Source organism: Heliangelus exortis, chromosome 9, assembly GCF_036169615.1.
Source record: "Heliangelus exortis chromosome 9, bHelExo1.hap1, whole genome shotgun sequence".
Classification (NCBI taxonomy): Eukaryota; Metazoa; Chordata; class Aves; order Apodiformes; family Trochilidae; genus Heliangelus; species Heliangelus exortis.
In genome coordinates this window covers 6,951,496-6,971,084 of record NC_092430.1, presented here as the reverse complement: position 1 = coordinate 6,971,084, position 19,589 = coordinate 6,951,496, and the positions used below count along the sequence as shown (strand labels likewise).

The following is a 19,589-nucleotide window of genomic DNA, read 5'->3' as shown; positions in this document are numbered from 1 at the left end:
ATGTGGTATTTGGATAGGTTCTGCTGAGACATGTCAAGCTGGGTGTGTAAAGGGAACTAGGGTGTTCCCCAAAGCGCTAGAATTAACTTTAGAACCTGTTTTAGGGATACAAGAAAAATCAGTCTATTTGAAAGTTGATCAGCTCGCATGATTAAACAAATGCTCCTGCTGGGGGAACAGAATCTGCTCCTATGAGGGGAAAGGCTGGGAGCTTCTTTGTTGGCATCAAATCCTGGTGAGTGCTTTTCAAGTTATGAAATGACTTCACTTGCATCAGCTTTACAAGGAAATGTGTTTGTTTTACCTTCATAGTGAGATTCGTGGAATTCTCCTTTGACAAGGACTTGACATTGGCATTTCTTACACAGGGCCATGATAATTGGTTGTGATTCCCGGTGAGAGGAATCTGGGAGCAGGGTCCCTTGGCAGTAATGATTCTGCTTTGCTGCCTTAGACGGTTGTGCTGGGTCTCCAGGGCACCCAATGCCCATCGACGCTGCAAGTTGAAAACCGAGGCTTTGACGTGGGGGTCTGGGACAAGATGTCCGCTGCGGGTCCCGGAGCCTTTCCCCGGTCTCCCATAGCTACGGTCACCGAAGAAACCGTTTTCAAAGTGCTGAAAGAGACCGTCCTCTCCGCGGACGGCCCGAGGGCAGCAACACGCCTCCCCTCTCCTCTCCACGGCCATCCGCGGGAGACGCGGACAGGCCGCGCCCGTTCCGCCCTGTCCCGCAGCCTCAACCGGTGCGGGGGAGGAGACGAGGCCGGTCCAGGCCGGCCCGGTCCGGTCCAGTGCCGCCGCCCTCGTGTCTCGGGCAGCACCGCCCCACGGGCGGTCACTGCGGGGCGGGGCGGGGCGGGGCGGGCGGTGGCCGGCAGGGGGCGCGGGCGGGCGCTGGGGGCGGTGCTGGCGGTACCGGCGGTATCGGCTCGTGGCGGTATCGGCTCCTGGCGTGCTGCCCATCCCAGCCGTGGCCCTGGCGTGCCTGCGGCAGCGGCTTCGGCCCCGGGGCCGGGCGGGTAAGCGGCGGTGCAGGCGGGAGGGTTTTCCCGCTTGGCAGATGGGACGGAGCCCTGGGTTCGCTGTCGGAGGCGCTCGAGCTGGTGCCCCGGTACGACCCGGTAGGATCTGCGGTGCTTCCCTCCCCCCGGTGAATACTCGGCGGCTCCGGCTGGAGGTCTCTGCCGGGGCGCGAGGAGAGAGCCGGGGTGCGGCCCGGGCGATAAGGAGGCGGCCGGAGCGGCTGCCCCGCGCCCGGCTCCGAGGGTCCGGAAGGGTGGGCTGCGGTCCCGCTTGCCCCGTACACCGGGACCCCGCGGGCACCCGGACCTGGGGAGCAGCAGCGCACTGGGCAGCGGCAGCACCGGCCGGGTTGCCCGGACCGGTCCGGCGCCGAGGGGGGTTCGGGGGCGGCCACCTGCCCCTGGTCCCGTCTGGCCGTCTCTACGGCGCATCGGCGGGATAAACTTTGCCCCCGGGATGATCCCCGTTGGCAGACACCGAGGGTTAGACTCGGTGTGTGTGAGCGGTCCGTGCGGTTCAGCGGCGTCGGACCGGGGGTCCGTGCGGATATAGAGCAGGGCGAGAGCCTGAAGTGGGCTCCTTCGTCTCCCAGAGCCTGTGTGAGGATAGACCGAGTGCTTATCAGCCTCGGCTGGAAGGTAACATCGAGCTGATGTGGAGCTGTGTGCTTCTGCCATGGGTAGTAAGTACTTGGTCTGCGGCCGTGTGTTGATACACTGGGGCTGGAGTGGAATAACTTACTTGAATGTATCTTTTTCTTTGATGTCTGTTGTGTTTAGTGTGTGTGAGAGCAGTCCCTTCTGTTCTATGTATCTTAACCTAAATATTTGTAAAGTCTCGAAGAGATTTGTTAGTTTAGTTCTGTGCTACAAGTTCCAGAGGAATAATGCTGAACTTTTTGACAGGCATGAACCCCTCATCAGAAGTGTGTTTTGACATAGAGATTGTCCTGGTCTTCATTCAGAGCGTTGCACTTAGGAAGAAAAAAAAAAAAAAATTAAAATCAGTGAAATTATGTTTTTTTAGTGCTGGGAAATAAAGGGTTAACCAACGTATTTGTAAACATGAACTTGGATTTCTGAGCAGATCACTTTGCATAAAGGCTGGGACAAAGGAGAATGATAGGGTGAGAAGAGTAGGTGTGATGACCTTCTAAGCCTTTTATTTGGGCTGGCATTGTAGTCTGAGATGAGCTCCTAGTTCAGACCTTAGGTTTCCTCTTTTACAAATCTTACAACTGTTGTTTCATGTGGATGAAGAAACTACAGAATAAGTGGCTCTATCCTTGACTAACTGCAAAGGCTGTCACATATAATAAGTTATTGTGCCAGTATTACAATGGTAATGGAATATTAAACCAACATATTTTGGCAGTAAGTAACTGTAATGCGTATGCCCTGTTTTGACGTCTTTAGAAGGAGGATTAGCTCAGACAGAACTTGCAGTGGGAGGGTGTGAGTGGGATGAAAAGCTAAAGCTGCTTAATTTTAATCTTCTCAAAAAGGTAACTAAAAGTAGTGCACATGGTTAAAACATATGCTCCTCGCTCTAATGGCTTTTAATTGTAGTCTCTTAAATATTTTATGTAAACTCAACAGTGCTGAAGCATTAATTTTTATAAGTTTCAATATACACTGAAACAACTCTGTGTTCTGCAGAGACTTCCTCTGCAAAAAAAAAAGAAAAAACAAAAAAAAAGGGAAGTACTGAGGAAGAGCAGAATTTCTTTGAAGATCTGTCAACAGCAGAGCTATAGCATTGTGTTGGAGTAACTAAACCTCTGTATCCATACCTAGGTACCTAACCAGAAGTGTACTACTGTACTCCTGGTTATACTTCAGGCACTTAGTTATGTTCTTTTAGTTTCATAATTGTAAACTTGCTTTTCTCTAACAGCCTTAATTTGTCTGCCTGTGGGGTTTTGTTTTGTTTTGTTTTCTTTTCTTTTTTGTGGTATTTTTTTTGGGGTGGGGTTTGGTTTCTTGGTTTGTTTGTTTTTTAGTTTAAAAAGGGGGCATCATGGAATGAGTGCACACAAAAGGCAATGCTTCAGAGTGTGCAAAACTTGTGTCACTCGAGGTTTGCTTTCTCCAGTGGTTTACAGTAAGTGATACAGTTTTGCAGATTTCTCTTCCCTCCTGACCTCCTTTGATAAAAGAAACCTTAAGTGTCCTGAGAGGTTTATTATGTAGGTCTTTGTTCGTTTCATTTCAAAATCTTATGGGAGACCTTCAAAACTAAACTTTTGTTGTGTTATTCTGGATGCTTTTTCTGCTGAAGCTGCAACTCATTTATTTATTGATTAGTTATAAAAGGCTTGTATCTTAAGTGTATCTGAATATTATTGCCCCAAAGATGAATGATGAATTAATGCAATTCTAAGAGTGGTTTCTGTCTGGACTTATGGTCAGTTCTAGTTGTGTTTTTGTTTCTTCACCCCAAGTTTTTGTTCTATTTTAAGTAATTAAAAAAAAAAAAAAAAAAAAGGCAATTAATATGCAAGAAATCACCACGAGATGCTGGTTGCTTGCAAACATAAATTAAATAAGATTAGGGATTAAATATTGAGCCAAGTGCTAATACATACTTTATGATGATTTAGATGTTATTAGATTTATGGTTTATTGTGGATGGTACAAAGGAGAGGTGGTTGTTCCTTAATTGTTCAAGAGTGTGGGGTTCTTAAAATCTGCCTTTAACAAAATGATGGAGGTGCTGTCTCGAGGATCATTGGGAAGTACACACAAAACATGCAACCATTTCTTTAAGTTGTAAAAGAAGTATGCTTTAAAAAAAATAAAGATCAGTTAATATCACTACTGTGATCAGATAATGCCTGAATCATAAAAGGAATGGTTCATCCTAAGCAACTTAAAAGAGCATTTTTTCATTGAGTAAGACAACAATAAAAAAGCAACATTTGCCAGGAGGGCTACAAGGGTGGATGGTAAGTGTGTGATAATGTGCTGGATTTCTGATGACAAAGGATTCAGAGCAAGATTGACAGGCTGTTTCCTCTTGGTTAGGGTGTAAACCAGGCATTGAAAAGTTAAATAGCTGTAATTTCTTAAATATAACTGCGTTTTGGAAAATGAAATAATTAGGCTTTTTTGTTCAGGTCACATAGTAAAAGACGTTGTTCAGAAATGTTGTTCGGAAGTACCAGACAATGACTGTTCTCTGGTTGTTTCATCTGTAGTGTCTGTAGCCACCTTACACTTTTTCATGTACCAAAGATGAATTCGGTTTCCCCCAGAAAGCTGTCACATGATTTAGTGGCTTCCCTTGTGAAAATAAAAAAATAAGCACCATAACTTTGTCTCAGTGTCTACTATGATAAATTTCACACTTAAATACACAGTGGAAGATCCTGTGCTGTTTTCCTAATGCTATTGGGATCTGGTGATTAAAGAAGAGCCTGTGAATACCTGGTGCAGCTTGTTGGTAATTATGATTTTAAAGGAGCAAAACAATGCTGACATTGGATCTTGTGCTCTTCTGTGTTTTTTTTTTCATGCTTTGTTCATCTTGTCTGTGGTTTCACTGGTTGCCTTGGAATTAGAAGTCTGAACTCAGGCTTGCATTTCTGTCTATTAGGACTTTCAGGTATCTTTATGAGGATCTTCTTTTGGGCCAATACATTGTGGAAAGGACTTTGTGGACCTAAGCAACAAAAATGTGGGCTATGAGCCTACCTATGCCTATTTTTATTTTGCCTTTTGCAGTAATAACTGTCCTACCTGCACCTTTGTGTTCAGGTTGTGTCCAATAGTAAGATGGTGTTTCTGGAGATTAGCTGGTGTTTTGACAGGAGGATCAAGGAAGTAAAACAGGCTCTCCCTTTTGCCTACAGCAGTGTTGTAGGGAAGAAAGGGCAGCAGAAAAGGCTGACTGTTCGCTAATGCATCTGTGTAATCACCACTCTGGGGTTAGATTGCAGGAAGATGACAAAATTGATGATTAAAGTCTGTTTGGTCTCGTTTTGTTTGTTTTTGCTTTTTCTCTACTGTGGGATTCCAGCTGTTGGTGCTGCAAGGAGTAGCAGTTTAACCTGTAGAGAGAAACTGAAGTTTTTAGTTTGGAAGACAAGAAACAGAGGTGGATATCTACCCTGTAATTTTCATTCTTTGTGGGTATATAGAGGTGGTTGAATATGGAAGTGTTGGGTGACCTGATATGTGATGATAGGATGGAATATATCTCATATATAGGAGAGAGAATATCTTGAGATGAGGGTTAACATATAGCTTGAGCACAAAGATAGCATGGGAATGTAATCAGTATTGAAATGAATGTAAGCTCTTCCATCCTTCTGGCACAAACATTTCTACCACCAGGTAGAAGAATTGTGTTTTTAACTTCACAGAAAACTCTGAGTCATGGCAGATCACCAGATGCAAAATGCTGTGGTTTAAAGTAAGCTGGAAGTATGGCTTGGTAATGGTTACAGGTGGAGTTGTGGCAGAGCTGATGGATTTAGGGTCCAGCAGTTTTCCAGAGGGTAAGGAAGAAAGGACCAAAGAGGGGATACAAGGGAGGATGGTGAGTGGGCTGAAGAACTTGGAGTAATTAAGCAAGCTCTTACAAGTTAGCTAGAATCACCCCAAAGCCATTCAGTTTGAATCCTGTGAGCAAATCAACCTAATTGTGGGAACCTCTGACAAGTGTGGGTGTATGACCTTTGGGTGACCTTTCAGCAGTAGAATACACCAGTGCAGGCAGGTCATAAATGAACCCAGGATAAGATCATCTGGAATTAAAATAATGACAGATTTGGGAGCTCAGGCCCTATACTCAAATCCATCAAACCTCAGAGGAAGGGCAGACATGCAGATGAGAACATGGTCATCTGACAGACCAACAGCATTTCAAAGACTGGACAGGAATAATTTGACCCGGTATGGGAAAATAAATATTTTCTTACATTTATGAACTTTCTTCACTGATCTGTTTATTCTACTCGACTTCACTGGTTGATCACAGCCAGCTTTGAAAGCATCTGCTTGCTTTCAGAGTTAGTGCCAGAAGAAAATCTTTGGAGCAGAATAGAAGCCCTGCCACTGGAGCAGAGGGAGAAAGGTTCCTGTTGAGAGGCACGTTCCAAGGTCTGTGTTGGAAATGGATGCAGAGGAGAGTGTTACAGTAGGGTAGGGTTGTTAAAACAATGAAAACTGGAAAAAGTAAAAGCTTAACTAAAAGAAGTATAACAGTTCAAGCACATTAACTGCTTGGCTTTTTGGAGCTGTGATGTTATCTGATCAGCCACTGGCTGTGATCTGGGTGTGATTAGGATCCATGCTGATACAATTAGAAGCAGATGGTATATACCATTTTACAATTTTAAGTTGAAAATAATTACTCTCTGGCACTTCTTAAAGACTTATTTAATTCTCTGTGTATTCTGGAATGGGTTTACTGCCAATTAAGATTCAGTTCTGGCCTGGAGCCATCGTAATCATAATGTTTCTTTCTAAGTTTCATAATAATGTTTAAAAAAGTTGCTCGGTTTCCTTTAAGGAAGTAAAAGCACTTCCTTTGTTTTTATTTTTACTTTCCCTGCAGTTCAAAGAAGTGTATGACTTATCATTGCATAGGAAAAGGATTAGGTATATGAAGACATTCCTGAGGTGGGTGATGAAGAACTGAGCTTGAGACGGATTTTTGTAGATAAAGTTTATTTTACAATAATTAGATAAATTTTATTTTGTAGATCATTTCATTTTCACAGGGCCTCCAAAGTGACATGTTGGACTGCTGGCTTGTTACTGAATTGAACATTTTTTTTCAGATTTCTCAGAGTAATACACACAGCAGTAGGACACTGACCTTATTTCCAACCCAGTGTCAGTCAAGGACAGACCGAAGTACTTACTGAGAAGATTTTGTGAATGGAAGGATCTCTTGAACTAAGGGTTTAAAATGGTAAAAACCCCTTGAAGTTAAGGACAGCTATGCATTAAAATATTTCATGCTCGTATACATTTGCTGTTCAAGTGTTCAATGAATCAAATGCGACCTATTAAAATATTATAGTTAGAAAACCAAATCCCAAAGCATGGAAATATTCAACAATTCCTAAAAGGAATATGAAGATAGAAGAAGAGGTACTAAGATAGGGAAGGAATTGCAGTAGTCTCTTCAGTCCTTATGATTTTGGCATGCCATGAAATCTGATTTTTTACAAAGGGGAGTGCTTTGTGATCCCAAGTTATTAAAGACTGTTTAAAGCTTTGTAATTTGGCAGCTTTTATTACAGACTGGGTTTTATTGATAGACTTAATACTACAAGAGTCAAGCTTCTCTGTGGCTTGAAAGGAAGCAGTCTGTGCTACACTGTGCTCTGTTCAAAATGCAGCTCCAGATTCAAAACCACATCCATCTTCTCACTCTGTGAGACCTTACAGTGGTGGCAGATTTCTGGGTTTCTTCCTCTTGAGTGAGGTGGTTGTTCCCAGTCTTCTTTTTGCTAATCTAAAATGTGTGGGTTCCTTAGAGCTGAGACCTTTCCTTTTCTTTTTTTTTTTTTTTTTTTTTTTTTTTTTTTTTTTTTTAATTCATTTGAGTAGTTTTACAGCAGGTGTAGTATAAAATGAGTAGTTCTGATATGGTGGGATGAAGGAAAGGTCTGGGAAGGGAACTGCAGGAGAAACTGATTCTTTGAAATGTAACAAAAACGGACATGGCAGCAGCATGTGCTTGTTTTTAATGCTATTGCCAGTGGAACTTTCACAGGCGTTTTTTTTATGCTTTTTTTTTTTTTTTTTCTGAAGTGCAGGAACAGGTCCTAAAATATTTTATATATAGCAAAGAATCCATCTGCAGCAAATATATTTTTATAGAAACCCTGTCCTCAAAGCAGTGGTCACAGGCAGACTACTGTGTGACCTAGAAAATGTAAAGATCTGTGTTTACATGCAGTTTCTCTGTCAGACTAAACCAAAAATATTTGTTAAATGTTTCAAAATGGTTTTTTGTTTGTTTTTGTTTGCTACAGAAGAGAATGCATCCATTAGAACTTTAAAAATAACAGCAGCATGGTGTGAATTGCTTTTAACTAGCTGTAGTGAGAGCATATTTGGGCTTAGCATCTCATCTCTGTAAACTCTGAAGTTTGAAAGCCCCCAAAACCTCCTTGCTCTTGTGTGTTTTCATTTATTCTTATATTTTGGTGGCTTTTTTGTTAGACCACTCGTTTATAAAGTAGCCCATCAGGATAACCTGGATACAATGTGTGTGATTATAGCATCTGTCTATGTTCCTTCCCTTGATGCATCCTACAAATGGAATCCTGGGTGTGTTATGCTTAAGTCAACCTGCAAGAGCAAAATTAAAACTTGGGTTCTTGTCTGAGCCCCTGGTGAGAAGTGATTACACAGAGCATCAGTGACTGAACAGGTGTGGCTGAATGTTCTAAGCAAGAGAGAGAGAATATATGAGCTGGCAGGCATGAATTTGGATGCTGACCATCACTTTGTCCTCTGATTTAAAAATGTCTAAACCTGCACAAAAGGAAAACCTAAAGGAGACAACAGAGAGGTTGCAATAAAAATTCCGTAATTGTTTTTATGTGCAATCCTGCATTTCCTCTTTGGTTCCTGTCATAGCTAATTTAACCTCTCCTAAGTTCCTTCAGACAGGGGGACACCATCTCACTGGTGTGGCTGGTGGCAACTTGCTGGTCTTTAGAAATAGTCTAAGAAGCTGGTAGGAGAAAAAAATCCCTCTGCCATCAGCTTGCTGCCAGAGCCTGGGCATGAAGGCAGCAAGCAGTCTCCAAGCTGAACCTCCCAAGGGAGGGAAAGTGTTCTGGGGAAAGGAGACTAAATTTAAAATGTTTATTTTAAAGGGAAGGATGGGCAGGACAGAAATAATATTGTCATGGCAGCTGCTCAGGGCTTCTCTGATACATACTGATAATTTTAAGAATAGCAGAGAGACTGGACAAGGAAAGGTGTGGTCTAAGACAATAGCATCATCCCATGGCATCCCAAGGTTATCAGATATTTACAATGCCTTATTTTGGCATATTTAATGCCAAATATCCTTCATATTTAAGTTAAATTATGCATTACTCTTTGTGCTAGGAACTACTGAGTATATATACATATAACTGCAGTACTGATACCCTGTAGTGACTTCATGTCAAAAATGATTGTGCTTGTTCTTGAAATATATGGTTTCAGTGTTCATATGTTTTTAAGGTTTATACGTGTTGCTGAATAAAAAGGATGTATTTTCAGGTCACAGCAAGGATATTTTTTCTTAAAAATTGTTTGAATTGTCAGAAGTATTTGAATTTTGGAGTGTTTCCTCAAAAGGTGATTAGTGGTCAGAGTCCAGGTGAGGTGTACATGATAGGTACAGCTGATACATCTAAGTAGTATTCTGTGGAAATGTGAAGAAGACAAAAAAATCACACACTTAATGACCTTTTTAACAGTTCCCATATTTCTTCTAATGACCTTTGTTCAAGAAAGCAAAGGCATAATGTAATCAGAAAACTCACATACGTCTAAGGAAATTGCAGAAACTAGTAACATTCCTGAGCAGGTTTTGTTTTTATTTAATTATACAATAATGAGCTGGTTTTTCTGATTTAGAAATGCAATGTTTTACAAGTAATGTGACCTATTTCTCAAAAATGCTTTTTAAAAAAATGTTATTTATTTTATTTTTTTTTTAAAGAGTTCTTGTTCCTTTGGGAAATTGAAGAATTAATAAAAATAACATTACAGATGGGAGCTTTATTACTTAGTGATGCTATGCAAAACGCAGCTTTGGTGTTGCAGGAATCCTATGTTGAGTTTAAATCTCTGACATTACACTCAGCTGGAGGGGTGAGGGTTTCCTCAGTGTATTAGAAGCATGAGTAACTAAGCAGGTCATGCTGATCAGAGAATTGGCTCTGCAGAATGTCCCTGTTTCCTCTCTGTTCCAGTGCTTGCCATAGATCTTTGTAGCACTGGCAGATTTGGTCAAGACCACAAGATCCCAACCACTCTTTTTCATTCCAGCAGGAAAAAAAAGCAAAATCCTTTGAAGCCCCAAAGAACAGGTTTGGCTTGTGTCACTTGCTGCCACAACTCTTTTCTGCAGTTTCCAATTCAAGGTTTGTCAGCCGTCTGAGAATGTCTGGGGGCTGGATTTGTGGGTGTCAGTAGATGAAAAAAAAGGTGGTGCCTGGGTGTCTTCTGCCAAGTGGCTGGGCAATAATTTACGGAGCATCATGAGTTAAAGTGAAAGCACATGCCAGAGTCTGCATTATAATTGTATCAGGAGCTGTCACCTTCATTTCAGATGTCTTCAAAATAAGTTTTGTCAGAAAATAAGCCTGCAGGTGTAGATGAAAGATAAGATGCATCACAAAGCAATTACAATCAACAACTCTCTTCTTCAGTGTAGAGGCATCAGACTAGTAAGTGGGTTTCTGTTTTTCTCTGGCTTTCTAAAGCTACCCATGAATGTTACTTCAGATCAGTCTTACACTGTCTGTAGGCTTTTGGCTCTCCCTCCAAGGCTGATTTAGAAATCTTGCTACAATATATGCCTCTGCTTTTGGCATATGGTTAGGTACAGGTGTCATGCTACCTTCCTCTACGGGCAAAGTCTCTGTTGCTCTTTGCTGTTTCATTGCAACCACTTCACTTGCTTGTATTTCAGGAGACAATGTCATTTTGATGTGCCATATCAGATAAATAAGTAATTTTATAGAGGCAGACTTTGAAGAGTACTATTGATTATTTATGGAGACATGCTATTTTAATCAAGTTAAATTCATTGAAGCTGCCATGGTGAGCCAGTGCAATAATGTGCTTTAGCTTCATGTTAGATAGTAAGTTTGTATTCTAGATGGATACAAGTGATTTAGAGGGTGTAACAGTATCAGTCAGTTGGCACAGAAGTTTGGCAGTGAGGGTCTAGTGTCATGTGGAAACCTTAAAAGTGCTTTGAAAGTATTGCCTTGAAGTTATTTTCAGGGCCTGACTTAAAATAATCAAAAGTAATAGTTTAGCTTGTCATCCCTGCAAAAAACGCCATCTCTATATTTTGCCTGGGAGGAGGGGGTGCTGGAGGGAGGCTCCTTGTGGAGCAATACCCAGCTAGTGCTGAGCAAGCAGCAGGTTTGCCAGGCCAGATGCTCTGCTGGGAGCTACGTGCTGAGCCTGGGCTCTTAGCAGACATGTGGCTCTCCCAGCATTCCTACTGAGTTCCTCACTTTTCCAGTGAAACAACCAAAACCAGAGAATGGGACAAACGTGACTCAGTTTTTCCAAGAGCCTAGCAGAGGCTTGGCTGGTTTCCTGACTCCTTGGCCTGGCCTTCAAGCATGAGACCATTTTCACCCTTGTGGTAAAATTGTGTGTGCAGCAGCCCAGCACCTCAGGCTGCTGGCACTGCCTGGTGACATTAGCTTAGGGCCCAGAGTGCTGGAAACACTGCGAGTCATTCTGGCATGTTTGGGGAAGTGGAGACTTTGGGATCACAAGTTTAAGAGAAAAAGATTAATTCTGTGGGTAGGTAGGTGTGCTGCAAAAGGTGCAGAAGTAGCCTTTTAATGAGCTTTGTGACAGAGGATGCTTTGTTGACAGCTACCGTGTGTCACACAATTACTGTTGGAGAAATCAGTTTGGGGTTCTGTAGGCTGTCTTTCAAGTCCTGTATTCAAAGAAATATGGGATCATGGAATCATGATTAGGTTAGAAAGGGACCTTTAAGATCATCAGTTCCAACTGTTAACCCCGCACTGCCCAGTCACCACTAAACAATGTCTTTCAGCACCACATCTACATCTTTTTTAAAATTCCTTCAAGGATAATGACTCCACCACTTTTCTGAGCAGTCTGTTGCAGTGCTTGATAACCCCTTTGGTGTTTTCCTAAAATCCCATCTAAAAGTCCCTTGTTGTGATTTGGAGCTGCTTTGGTCTTCAGCAAAAAACCTGTTTGCAGGGACAAGCCTAAGCCTCTGCTTCTCTGGTGTGCATAAGAAAGATGCTGTAGCTGGAATGCTGCTGTTTGCCTCTTCAGTAGCAGTGAGGTGATTCCTCACCTTTAAAAACAGAAACTACTGATTTACCTCCAAAGTAAAGGACCAAGGCCCTTTCCTGGACATGAATGAGGTGTCTTCTCAGCTGTTGGTACAACCGAACTTTGGCCACAGAACACTTCCCGTGTGGAGATGGCAAGGCTGAAGCATGACCTGCACTCTGGCCTGTGCACACAATCAACAGAAAAAGATCAATATTTTCTAAACATCATGTTAGCAGCAGATCCTCTATGATGCTGCAGCCTCTTGCTCTGTGGTACAGTGTTCTGCAGGGGTTTGATCTGTCTGCATATAAAAATACTTTTGGGGTAGATAAGGCTGGGTAGCTTTTTATTTTCCCTACCTCAGGCTCAGTTTTAGCTTTTCTAGCTTATAAATGCTCACTTCAGTGAGTCCCTGTGTGCTACTTTCCTTGTGCCTCGTGTGGTACCTCCAGGGAGGAGCAGGGGCTTCAGAACTGAATCTTGCAAACATTCACCTGATCCTCAACAGCTTGGTATCAAGTAGGAGTCAAAGACTACTTGTACTGACAGGCTTTTACTTAACAGCTACTCAGTGGGCATTGTACCTGTTTCTCATAGCACAACAACTTTTGTTAGCAGACTGAAGAGTATTTAAAAGGAAAAAAAATCTTTCCACGTTGCTTGAAATTTCTTGACTGTTGCATTTAAAACTGAATGTTATAAAACCAATCTTGCAATCAATGTTTAAAGCTAATTAAGCTTTTTGTTTAAAACATTTTGCTCCTGTGAGGTGTGTATTATCTCCTTCCTTCCTTCCCCCAGTCTTGTAATTTGTCCTTTCAGTGCCACCATTTTTTGTGCAGCAGCAGCAGCACTAACGAGTGCAGACTGTGTGCAAGACCTCTTGTTCTTGAGAGGTTTTTAATAGATTTTACCCTCTCCTTCCTCCAAAGTCTAATTTTGCTTTTTCCTGTGGTTCTCCTTCTGTTCTTCCATCTGCTTGGTGTAGCTGCTTTGTTCTCTCCTGGTGTTTAGTGTACACTAATACCCTCTACCCTTGGCAGCTTTGTTTAGTATCAGTGGCTTAGCTTAGTTTAGTTTCAGCATACCTTTCACTAGGATGTTCCAGGATGAGCTATGATTTTGTGAAACTGAGACTGTTAAAATAATTTCTTCCGTCTCTTTTTTAAACTTTATTGTTGCTTGTGTGGACCGTTTATGGTGCTATTGGCATTTTGGAAAACTCCTGTAATAGCTCCAGTTTCTTCCTTCTGGGAATCTCCAGTTCTCTCCATTTTTCCACAGTTTTCAAATGCTGTCAAGATAGCTCTCCAAATAAAATGAGATGGAAAGACCTCAGTCTTGCACAAATCTTCGCACAAAATGCATTCCATTTTCTGCAAGCTTCGCTGCCTTCATTTCTGTGACATCATTGCTTAGGCTCAGGCTCCCATCACTTGGTACTCCACAAATCACCTTGGGCTGATTTGTATATCCCACAGCTAAGGCCAACTACAACAGATGAAATAAGAAATTCAGTCATCCATGAGACATTTTAAAATATTACTGAGAAAATTAATGGGGAAAAAATTATCTTATTTTTGAGATTGTGATTTTACTTTGTTTATCAATACCCGGAGGTAGAGATTAGAATCTTGCTAAGACAGTTTTAGGACACAGAAGGGTTTTGATAGACAGATATTTATTACATGTAATTACATGTAAGCCATTTCATTCTCAAAAGAAGAAAAGAATCAGGGGAGACTTCTTTCCATGAGCAAATAGGTGCTAGGGCAAAAAGAAATATTGGTGGGAAAAAGGGTTATTTGCTGTCAACATGTTTCATGTGTCATCAGGAGCAGCTCAGCTCAAAGGATCTGGGAATCTCTTAAGATTTCTTTCTAGTGTAACCCATTTCTTGCAACATGCTGTCAGTGCTACAAAAAGGCATCTCTTGCACATGAAAGCAGCTGCTTGTTTAAACAAAAAAAGTGTGTTGGGGGGGAGAACAAACCCCACCCACCCCTGTTATAAAGCCATAGCTATTTTCCAGTGGAAAGCAGGGCACTCCAGCAAACTCTGTACACTTTGGGATGTCATTTTGCAAGGAAAAGTGTATGTTTTACTAGCAGTGCATGCTTCTTCTTTGGGTAATACCAGAAGAGGGATGTTTTTTTTTTCATTTGTCCTTTTTTAAAAAAACAAATGTTTGCAACAAAGTGTTTGAGTTCTGAAGTTTAATTAAATACTATTGAATCAAAATGTATTTTAGAGATATATATTTGAATATATTGTTCTGATCCTTGTCAATACAGTTGTTTAAAAATAGTGTTATTCCAGATATTAAACAAAAGTATTCCTGGTGTTAGTCTTAACTTAAGTCAATATACCTTTTCATTCTCTGCATAGTGGTATTGGGAATTTTTTTACTCTTCATTCTATCATTAAAAGTGCTATCAGTTTAGAGAGGTTAGAGAAATTAATCTTTACCTGTATTGAAAAATGTTTGTGTGTGTGTGCCTTTTTAAAATATGACAGGATTTATTTTGTCTCCAAGAATGTTTTATCATATTCCTCTTGAGAGCCCTTAGGTATTAATGTCTTGTTGTCATTTGCTTTGTACAACAGATGTTGGTTCAAGAACTGCTGATTATGTTATGAGATGAGCATTACCTGTGTTAGCAGGAGAAAACTTAATTTTACAGGAAATGACATTTTTCTTACATGAAAGTTCTGTCATGTGGAAAGACAGGCTATTTCATAGCTAGAGTGAAGACAATTTATTGATACTCTTGTTGCCAATTCTTTTTTTTTTTTTTTTTTTTTTTGCTATAGCTGGTGCTTGCACAACTGAAATGGATTTGCTAATATTTAGTTTGTTTTTTTTTTTTTTTCAGGAAACATTGCTGTATGAAGATGAAACCATGAAGAGAAAGCAGAAAGAATAATAATGCTTTTCCGAAACCGGTTTCTGTTCCTGCTGGCTTTGGCAGCCTTGTTAGCCTTCTTGAGCCTCAGTCTACAATTCTGTAAGTGTTCTCCCCTTTTGTTTTCCACATATAGTGGTCTCTAGGTGCATTTAAAAATAGTCATGCTTACGTGTTGTGTAAGCTTTCTTTCTGTTGTAAATATTAGTTGCTTTAAATAAATGTAAGAATAAAAATAGGTTTGTGTGCTACATAGATACCTATAAACTCTAGAGACTTCAAGTCAGGCTACCTCAAAAAAACCCTCAAACAAATGTTAATTTTGTCGTGTAATTAAGTAATTGAATGTGATTGAATCCTTCCATGAACACAGCCAGAACAAATTTGAGTAAAAACTGCTGCAATTCCTATTTCATATTGCATCAGACCAGATGGGATTGAGAAAACTGCTGTGAGAGGATTGAGTTTTGGAACTGCTCCTTCTTTGCACCCTTGTATTAGGAAACTTTAAACAGTTGAATTGGCTCATCACAAGAGTCTGGTTTGCTTAAGAAAAGTTAAATCATGTTGTTCTTCAAAGCAATTAATTGTAGGTCAATCCAGAGGGCTGTCATTTACTGATGACTAAGCAGGATTGAATGCAGTTTACTGTATCTTCACAACTGAGCATTGCCCTGATTTGCTAATTTAGTGTCCTACTCATACACAGTGAGGAAATTAATTGCTATTAGAAGGCAAGGAAAAATGCATAACTGTAGTATGGGGTGACATTCCTTGGGTTTGTCTTGCATCCTGTTGTAAAATCAAAGGGCAGTCCTCTGGCCTGTGCTGTTTTGCACTGTATAATGAAAAAAAAACAGAAACAGAGGGTTAGTTTAGATTACAACCTGTCTTCTGCATGGACAACTGAAGAGAAAATAGGGGGAGGGGAAAGAAACTTTATGTTTTTGTGTTATTTTTTGTGTGTTCAAGCTCCTCTGCATGTAATACTGGGACCTGTGGCTCCTTATTGCTTTTTCAGCCTCCTGTGGGTCCATGCTGGTGAGTCTAAAAGCAGCTTCTTTAGCCCATTAGACTTCCTAGAGCTTTTCCCTTGATGTTATATGGTTGCTTATGAATTGTGTATAGGCTAAAGGTCCTAGAGGAACTGCTACTGAAATATGAAAGTGAATTATTAACAAAAAAGAGCTTTATTTAGAGATGAGGAGGTAGGCATATAGGAGAGTGAATCACATTTCATTAAAAGAGGAAGATATTTAAAATTTAATTAGAAGGTAACATTTGTGCAAGAGGAATTCTAGGAGATAAAGATAGTTTAAGGGGTGCTTTAACATGCACTTAAGCTACAGCAAGCACCATCACGAGGCTTAGTGCTAATACTGAAATGCAAGCAGAAATTTTTACATGAGAACTGCAATACAGGTAATCAGGAACCAAGTATTTTAAGGCATACTGGTTGCCCTGTATTTTAACTTCTGCCAGCTGTGGCTTGTAGAGAAATTAGCTCAAACTCAGAGCAAAGGCCATGTCTGAAGCAAAGACAAACCCCTCTTCTTCTATCACTGTGAAAACCACCTGGAGTTTGAAGAAGTCAGCTCAAAGTCTTAAAGCCAAAACCAGTTTTTCCCCTCCTACCAGAAAGCATTCCACTACCCGTGAAGTTATATTAGTGTGCTTGATGAGCTGCTTTCCAATTAAATATAGCTGTAAATTGTTAGTTCCTGAGTAGTTTAGCAATAAGTAAGAAAACACTTGATTCTGAAGTTGAGCTTTTAATGAAATGGGCATGCAAAGATTTAAGGAAATACCTGCAGTGGGGAGTTAATGACAGTGTAGCTTCAGTACTGTCTTAGAGCAGAATGTTTGGTCAGTGTTCTGGGATAATGCAAGTACATAAAATTGTTGTTTTTATAAAATTGAACCAAGTGCTAGCACCTGGTGACCCACAAGCTGACTCAATAATGCACCCACCTGTGTAAGTAAGGCACCCACCTGAGAAATTTCAAAACATCCTTCAGAAAATTACTGTCAGCCTCTCTGATACTGTGTGATATGGAGAACTTCACTGAGATAGAGCATTGGAGGACTTAAAATTTAGGTGTCCAGCTCCATGGGACATAGACACTATGTACTGAGTAGATCTGTATGTATTGTTTGTTTCCTATTGCCATATTGAAAGGTGTTCCTTGCACTGGAGCTGTTCCTCTTAGCACGTGGCATATTGCAGAGGCATTGCAGCCCTAGTCATTTGATTCTCAGTGTTCCCCAGGGTGATAGTAATGTAGTCTTGTTTCAAGTATAAAACTTTTTTCTGAAAGCAATATGCTTCTTGCATTTTTCTTCAGACTGTAAGATGTGGTTTCTAAATTTTGATTAATTTTGAATTTTCATTTTGATTCATTTCCCCTCTTTGTTTATGTAAATGGTCATGGTTCTAAAAAATGTGAAACCTTGGTACCTAAGGATAAAAAGAAACCTGGTTTTGATAGACTTTTCAGTTAGATGGTTCTAAAAGGGATTAATGTTGTTTTTCTCTTAAAAGACTTCAGTGTTTTCCTTTGTCAGAAAACCTACAAAATGTAAAAATTTCCTATGCTAGTTTGTGGCCTGTATTTTTGTTTCTGTAAGTATTATCTTGTAATGCTGTTGACTAAAACCAGACAGTTCACTTCTGCACAGAGTACATGCAAGTTAGGATACTTTTCCTCCATCAAAAATGCATAAAGGTCCCAGTGCATGAGGTCTTCCTTCCTACTCTGTGCTCTGTAAAATGCCCAGAGCAGTGCACAGGGCTTGTCCTTGCAGTGCTGGGGGAGTTCCTGCAGTATGGAGATGGAATATGGCAGTGCAGCTAAATTCAAATGTGTTGTAAGGGATGTGTCACCATCCAGCTGTGGTCCTGCAGCCTCACACTGAGGAGAAAGGACATAATTTAGGAGCCTGTCAATGTTAATTATGTTGGTTAGCTCTTAGGTCAGCTCAGGAGCAGGAGGTTGCAAGTATGCCTGAACTGCTCTTTTTTCCCCTGAAGACTGGAGTAGGACACGAGAACCCAGTTACTGGGCAAGCAAGGCCTTCCAGTGCTTCAGAGCATTTGTGACTGACTGCAGAAGCCTGAAGGTGGGTCTTGTCAGGATATTTCAAGTATTTATTTTTGAATTACCTTGAACAAACCAAACTGAAAGGCAATTTAAAAGCTAGCTGATAAGATGCCATATGCAATCTCTGTACAGTTGACTTGACAATGAATGTGGGGTTTATGTTTTAATCAAATGCATGTAAGATACATTTTTTTCAAGAAAGTAAATACCTTCATTTTCCATTAGCTTTTGTTTCCATTTACTGGAAGCATGAGGAAAGTAACAGTTAATAGAGGAGGACTAAAAGTATAGTGGGAAAACATCTCTTTACTAACTATATAGCCTTGTGGCAGGCATAAATTACAGAGTGTTCCTGTATGCCTGCCTGTTTCAGGCCTGTGCAGAGTCACAAAGTCCCTGGCTCTTGGGTGGATCCTGCCCATGGAACTTCTCTTCTGATCTGAAGTTTGTTTCCCTAAATATTTGGTGTTTAGGTCAGTGCTGCAGGTCTGTCTTTGGATAAAGAGAATTGGGGTATCTGCCACTGCTTTTTAGGGTGCTGGCAGCTATCCAGGCAGAGTGCTGATTCCCATTGGAAGTGTAAGGAGTTTTTGTTTTCCTTTTAAATACTTTCTCTGCCTTGATGGTTCATGCTTGGGTGTCATTCAGCATGTCTGGAGATGCCACTTTGCTTTTCCGGGATTCTCCACCAACAAAAGTATTAGAGTTTTATTTTCTTGGCTTGAGTGCTGCAGGCAGCTCTTATTTTATGAGGATGCCATGAGTACTAGATGCAGTCCCACCAGGATGTTGCCTGTAGGAGGCAATTGCTGCACAACCCCATCTGGGAAGCACTTCAACAACGGGGTCCCTCTGCTGGGATTGCTGCCATTTGCATCCCTGCTTGGTGGCCCAGCGCAGCAGGACAAGAGCATCAGAGAAGCACTTGGCACTTGGCTCCGTATCCTCGCCACTGCTCCCTTCAGCTCCTGCTCTAAGGGAGGTGCTGGGTGCTGGGGAGGGGGTGGGTGCCCCTGCCAGGACCTGTAGGTGGGAGCTGAGGGGGTTCAACCTTTCCTTTTGCGAAGCAGGATGCATTTTCCTCAACTTGTGAAGCTGCAGAGCTGCCACTGTCCTCCTCTCTCCGTTCCCCAGCCAGAATGGGATTGAGATCTGCACCCAGAGATTGCCTGTGGGGTGCTGAGAGGAGCTGGGATATGTAAAGTCTGTTGGGGGAAAAAAATGAATGAGCTGAATTTTTCCAGAACTGAATTACTGAAAGAGAAGGGGGAAAAACTGAGGATATTCAATAAAAGGACAATATAAGCTTCTCCCTGTTTCTGGTCAGACTACAGATCCTTACCATCTCTCCAAGGGAAATTCCTTTCCATCCCTTACTGTTCCTTGCCAACACACAGTATATTTTATACTGTATATTATATACAACACATAGTATATTTTATGTCATTTTTGTGTGATATCGCAAATCACATTTTGTATTTTAACATTATAATTTCTTCAGTGGAAGAAAGAGTATTGCATTTTGCTG

At 41.1% G+C, this 19,589-nt stretch overlaps 1 protein-coding gene and 1 long non-coding RNA gene across 8 annotated transcripts in view; one reads left to right on the top strand and one right to left on the bottom strand.

Moving 5' to 3' along the window:
* PXYLP1 (2-phosphoxylose phosphatase 1) overlaps positions 1-19,589 on the top strand; it is a 92,605-nt gene that overhangs the window by 44,443 nt on the left and 28,573 nt on the right. For 2 of the 7 annotated variants that reach the window (XM_071751838.1, XM_071751837.1), the window contains exons 2-3: positions 14,931-15,062; positions 15,933-16,001. In XM_071751838.1, the coding sequence (XP_071607939.1) occupies positions 14,984-15,062; positions 15,933-16,001 (148 nt within the window). In that variant the 5' untranslated portion in view covers positions 14,931-14,983. Of the gene's footprint in view, positions 1-892; positions 1,021-1,347; positions 1,707-14,657; positions 14,774-14,930; positions 15,063-15,932; positions 16,002-19,589 lie in introns of those variants that run through there. The other 5 variants (XM_071751833.1, XM_071751835.1, XM_071751834.1 and 2 more) reach the window with 5 other exon arrangements.
* Positions 9,576-13,479, bottom strand: LOC139799488 (uncharacterized). The gene is made up of 3 exons (XR_011727299.1): positions 13,143-13,479; positions 12,101-12,235; positions 9,576-10,355 (listed from the first exon to the last, which is right to left on the bottom strand). It is a non-coding gene; the product is annotated as an uncharacterized lncRNA (long non-coding RNA).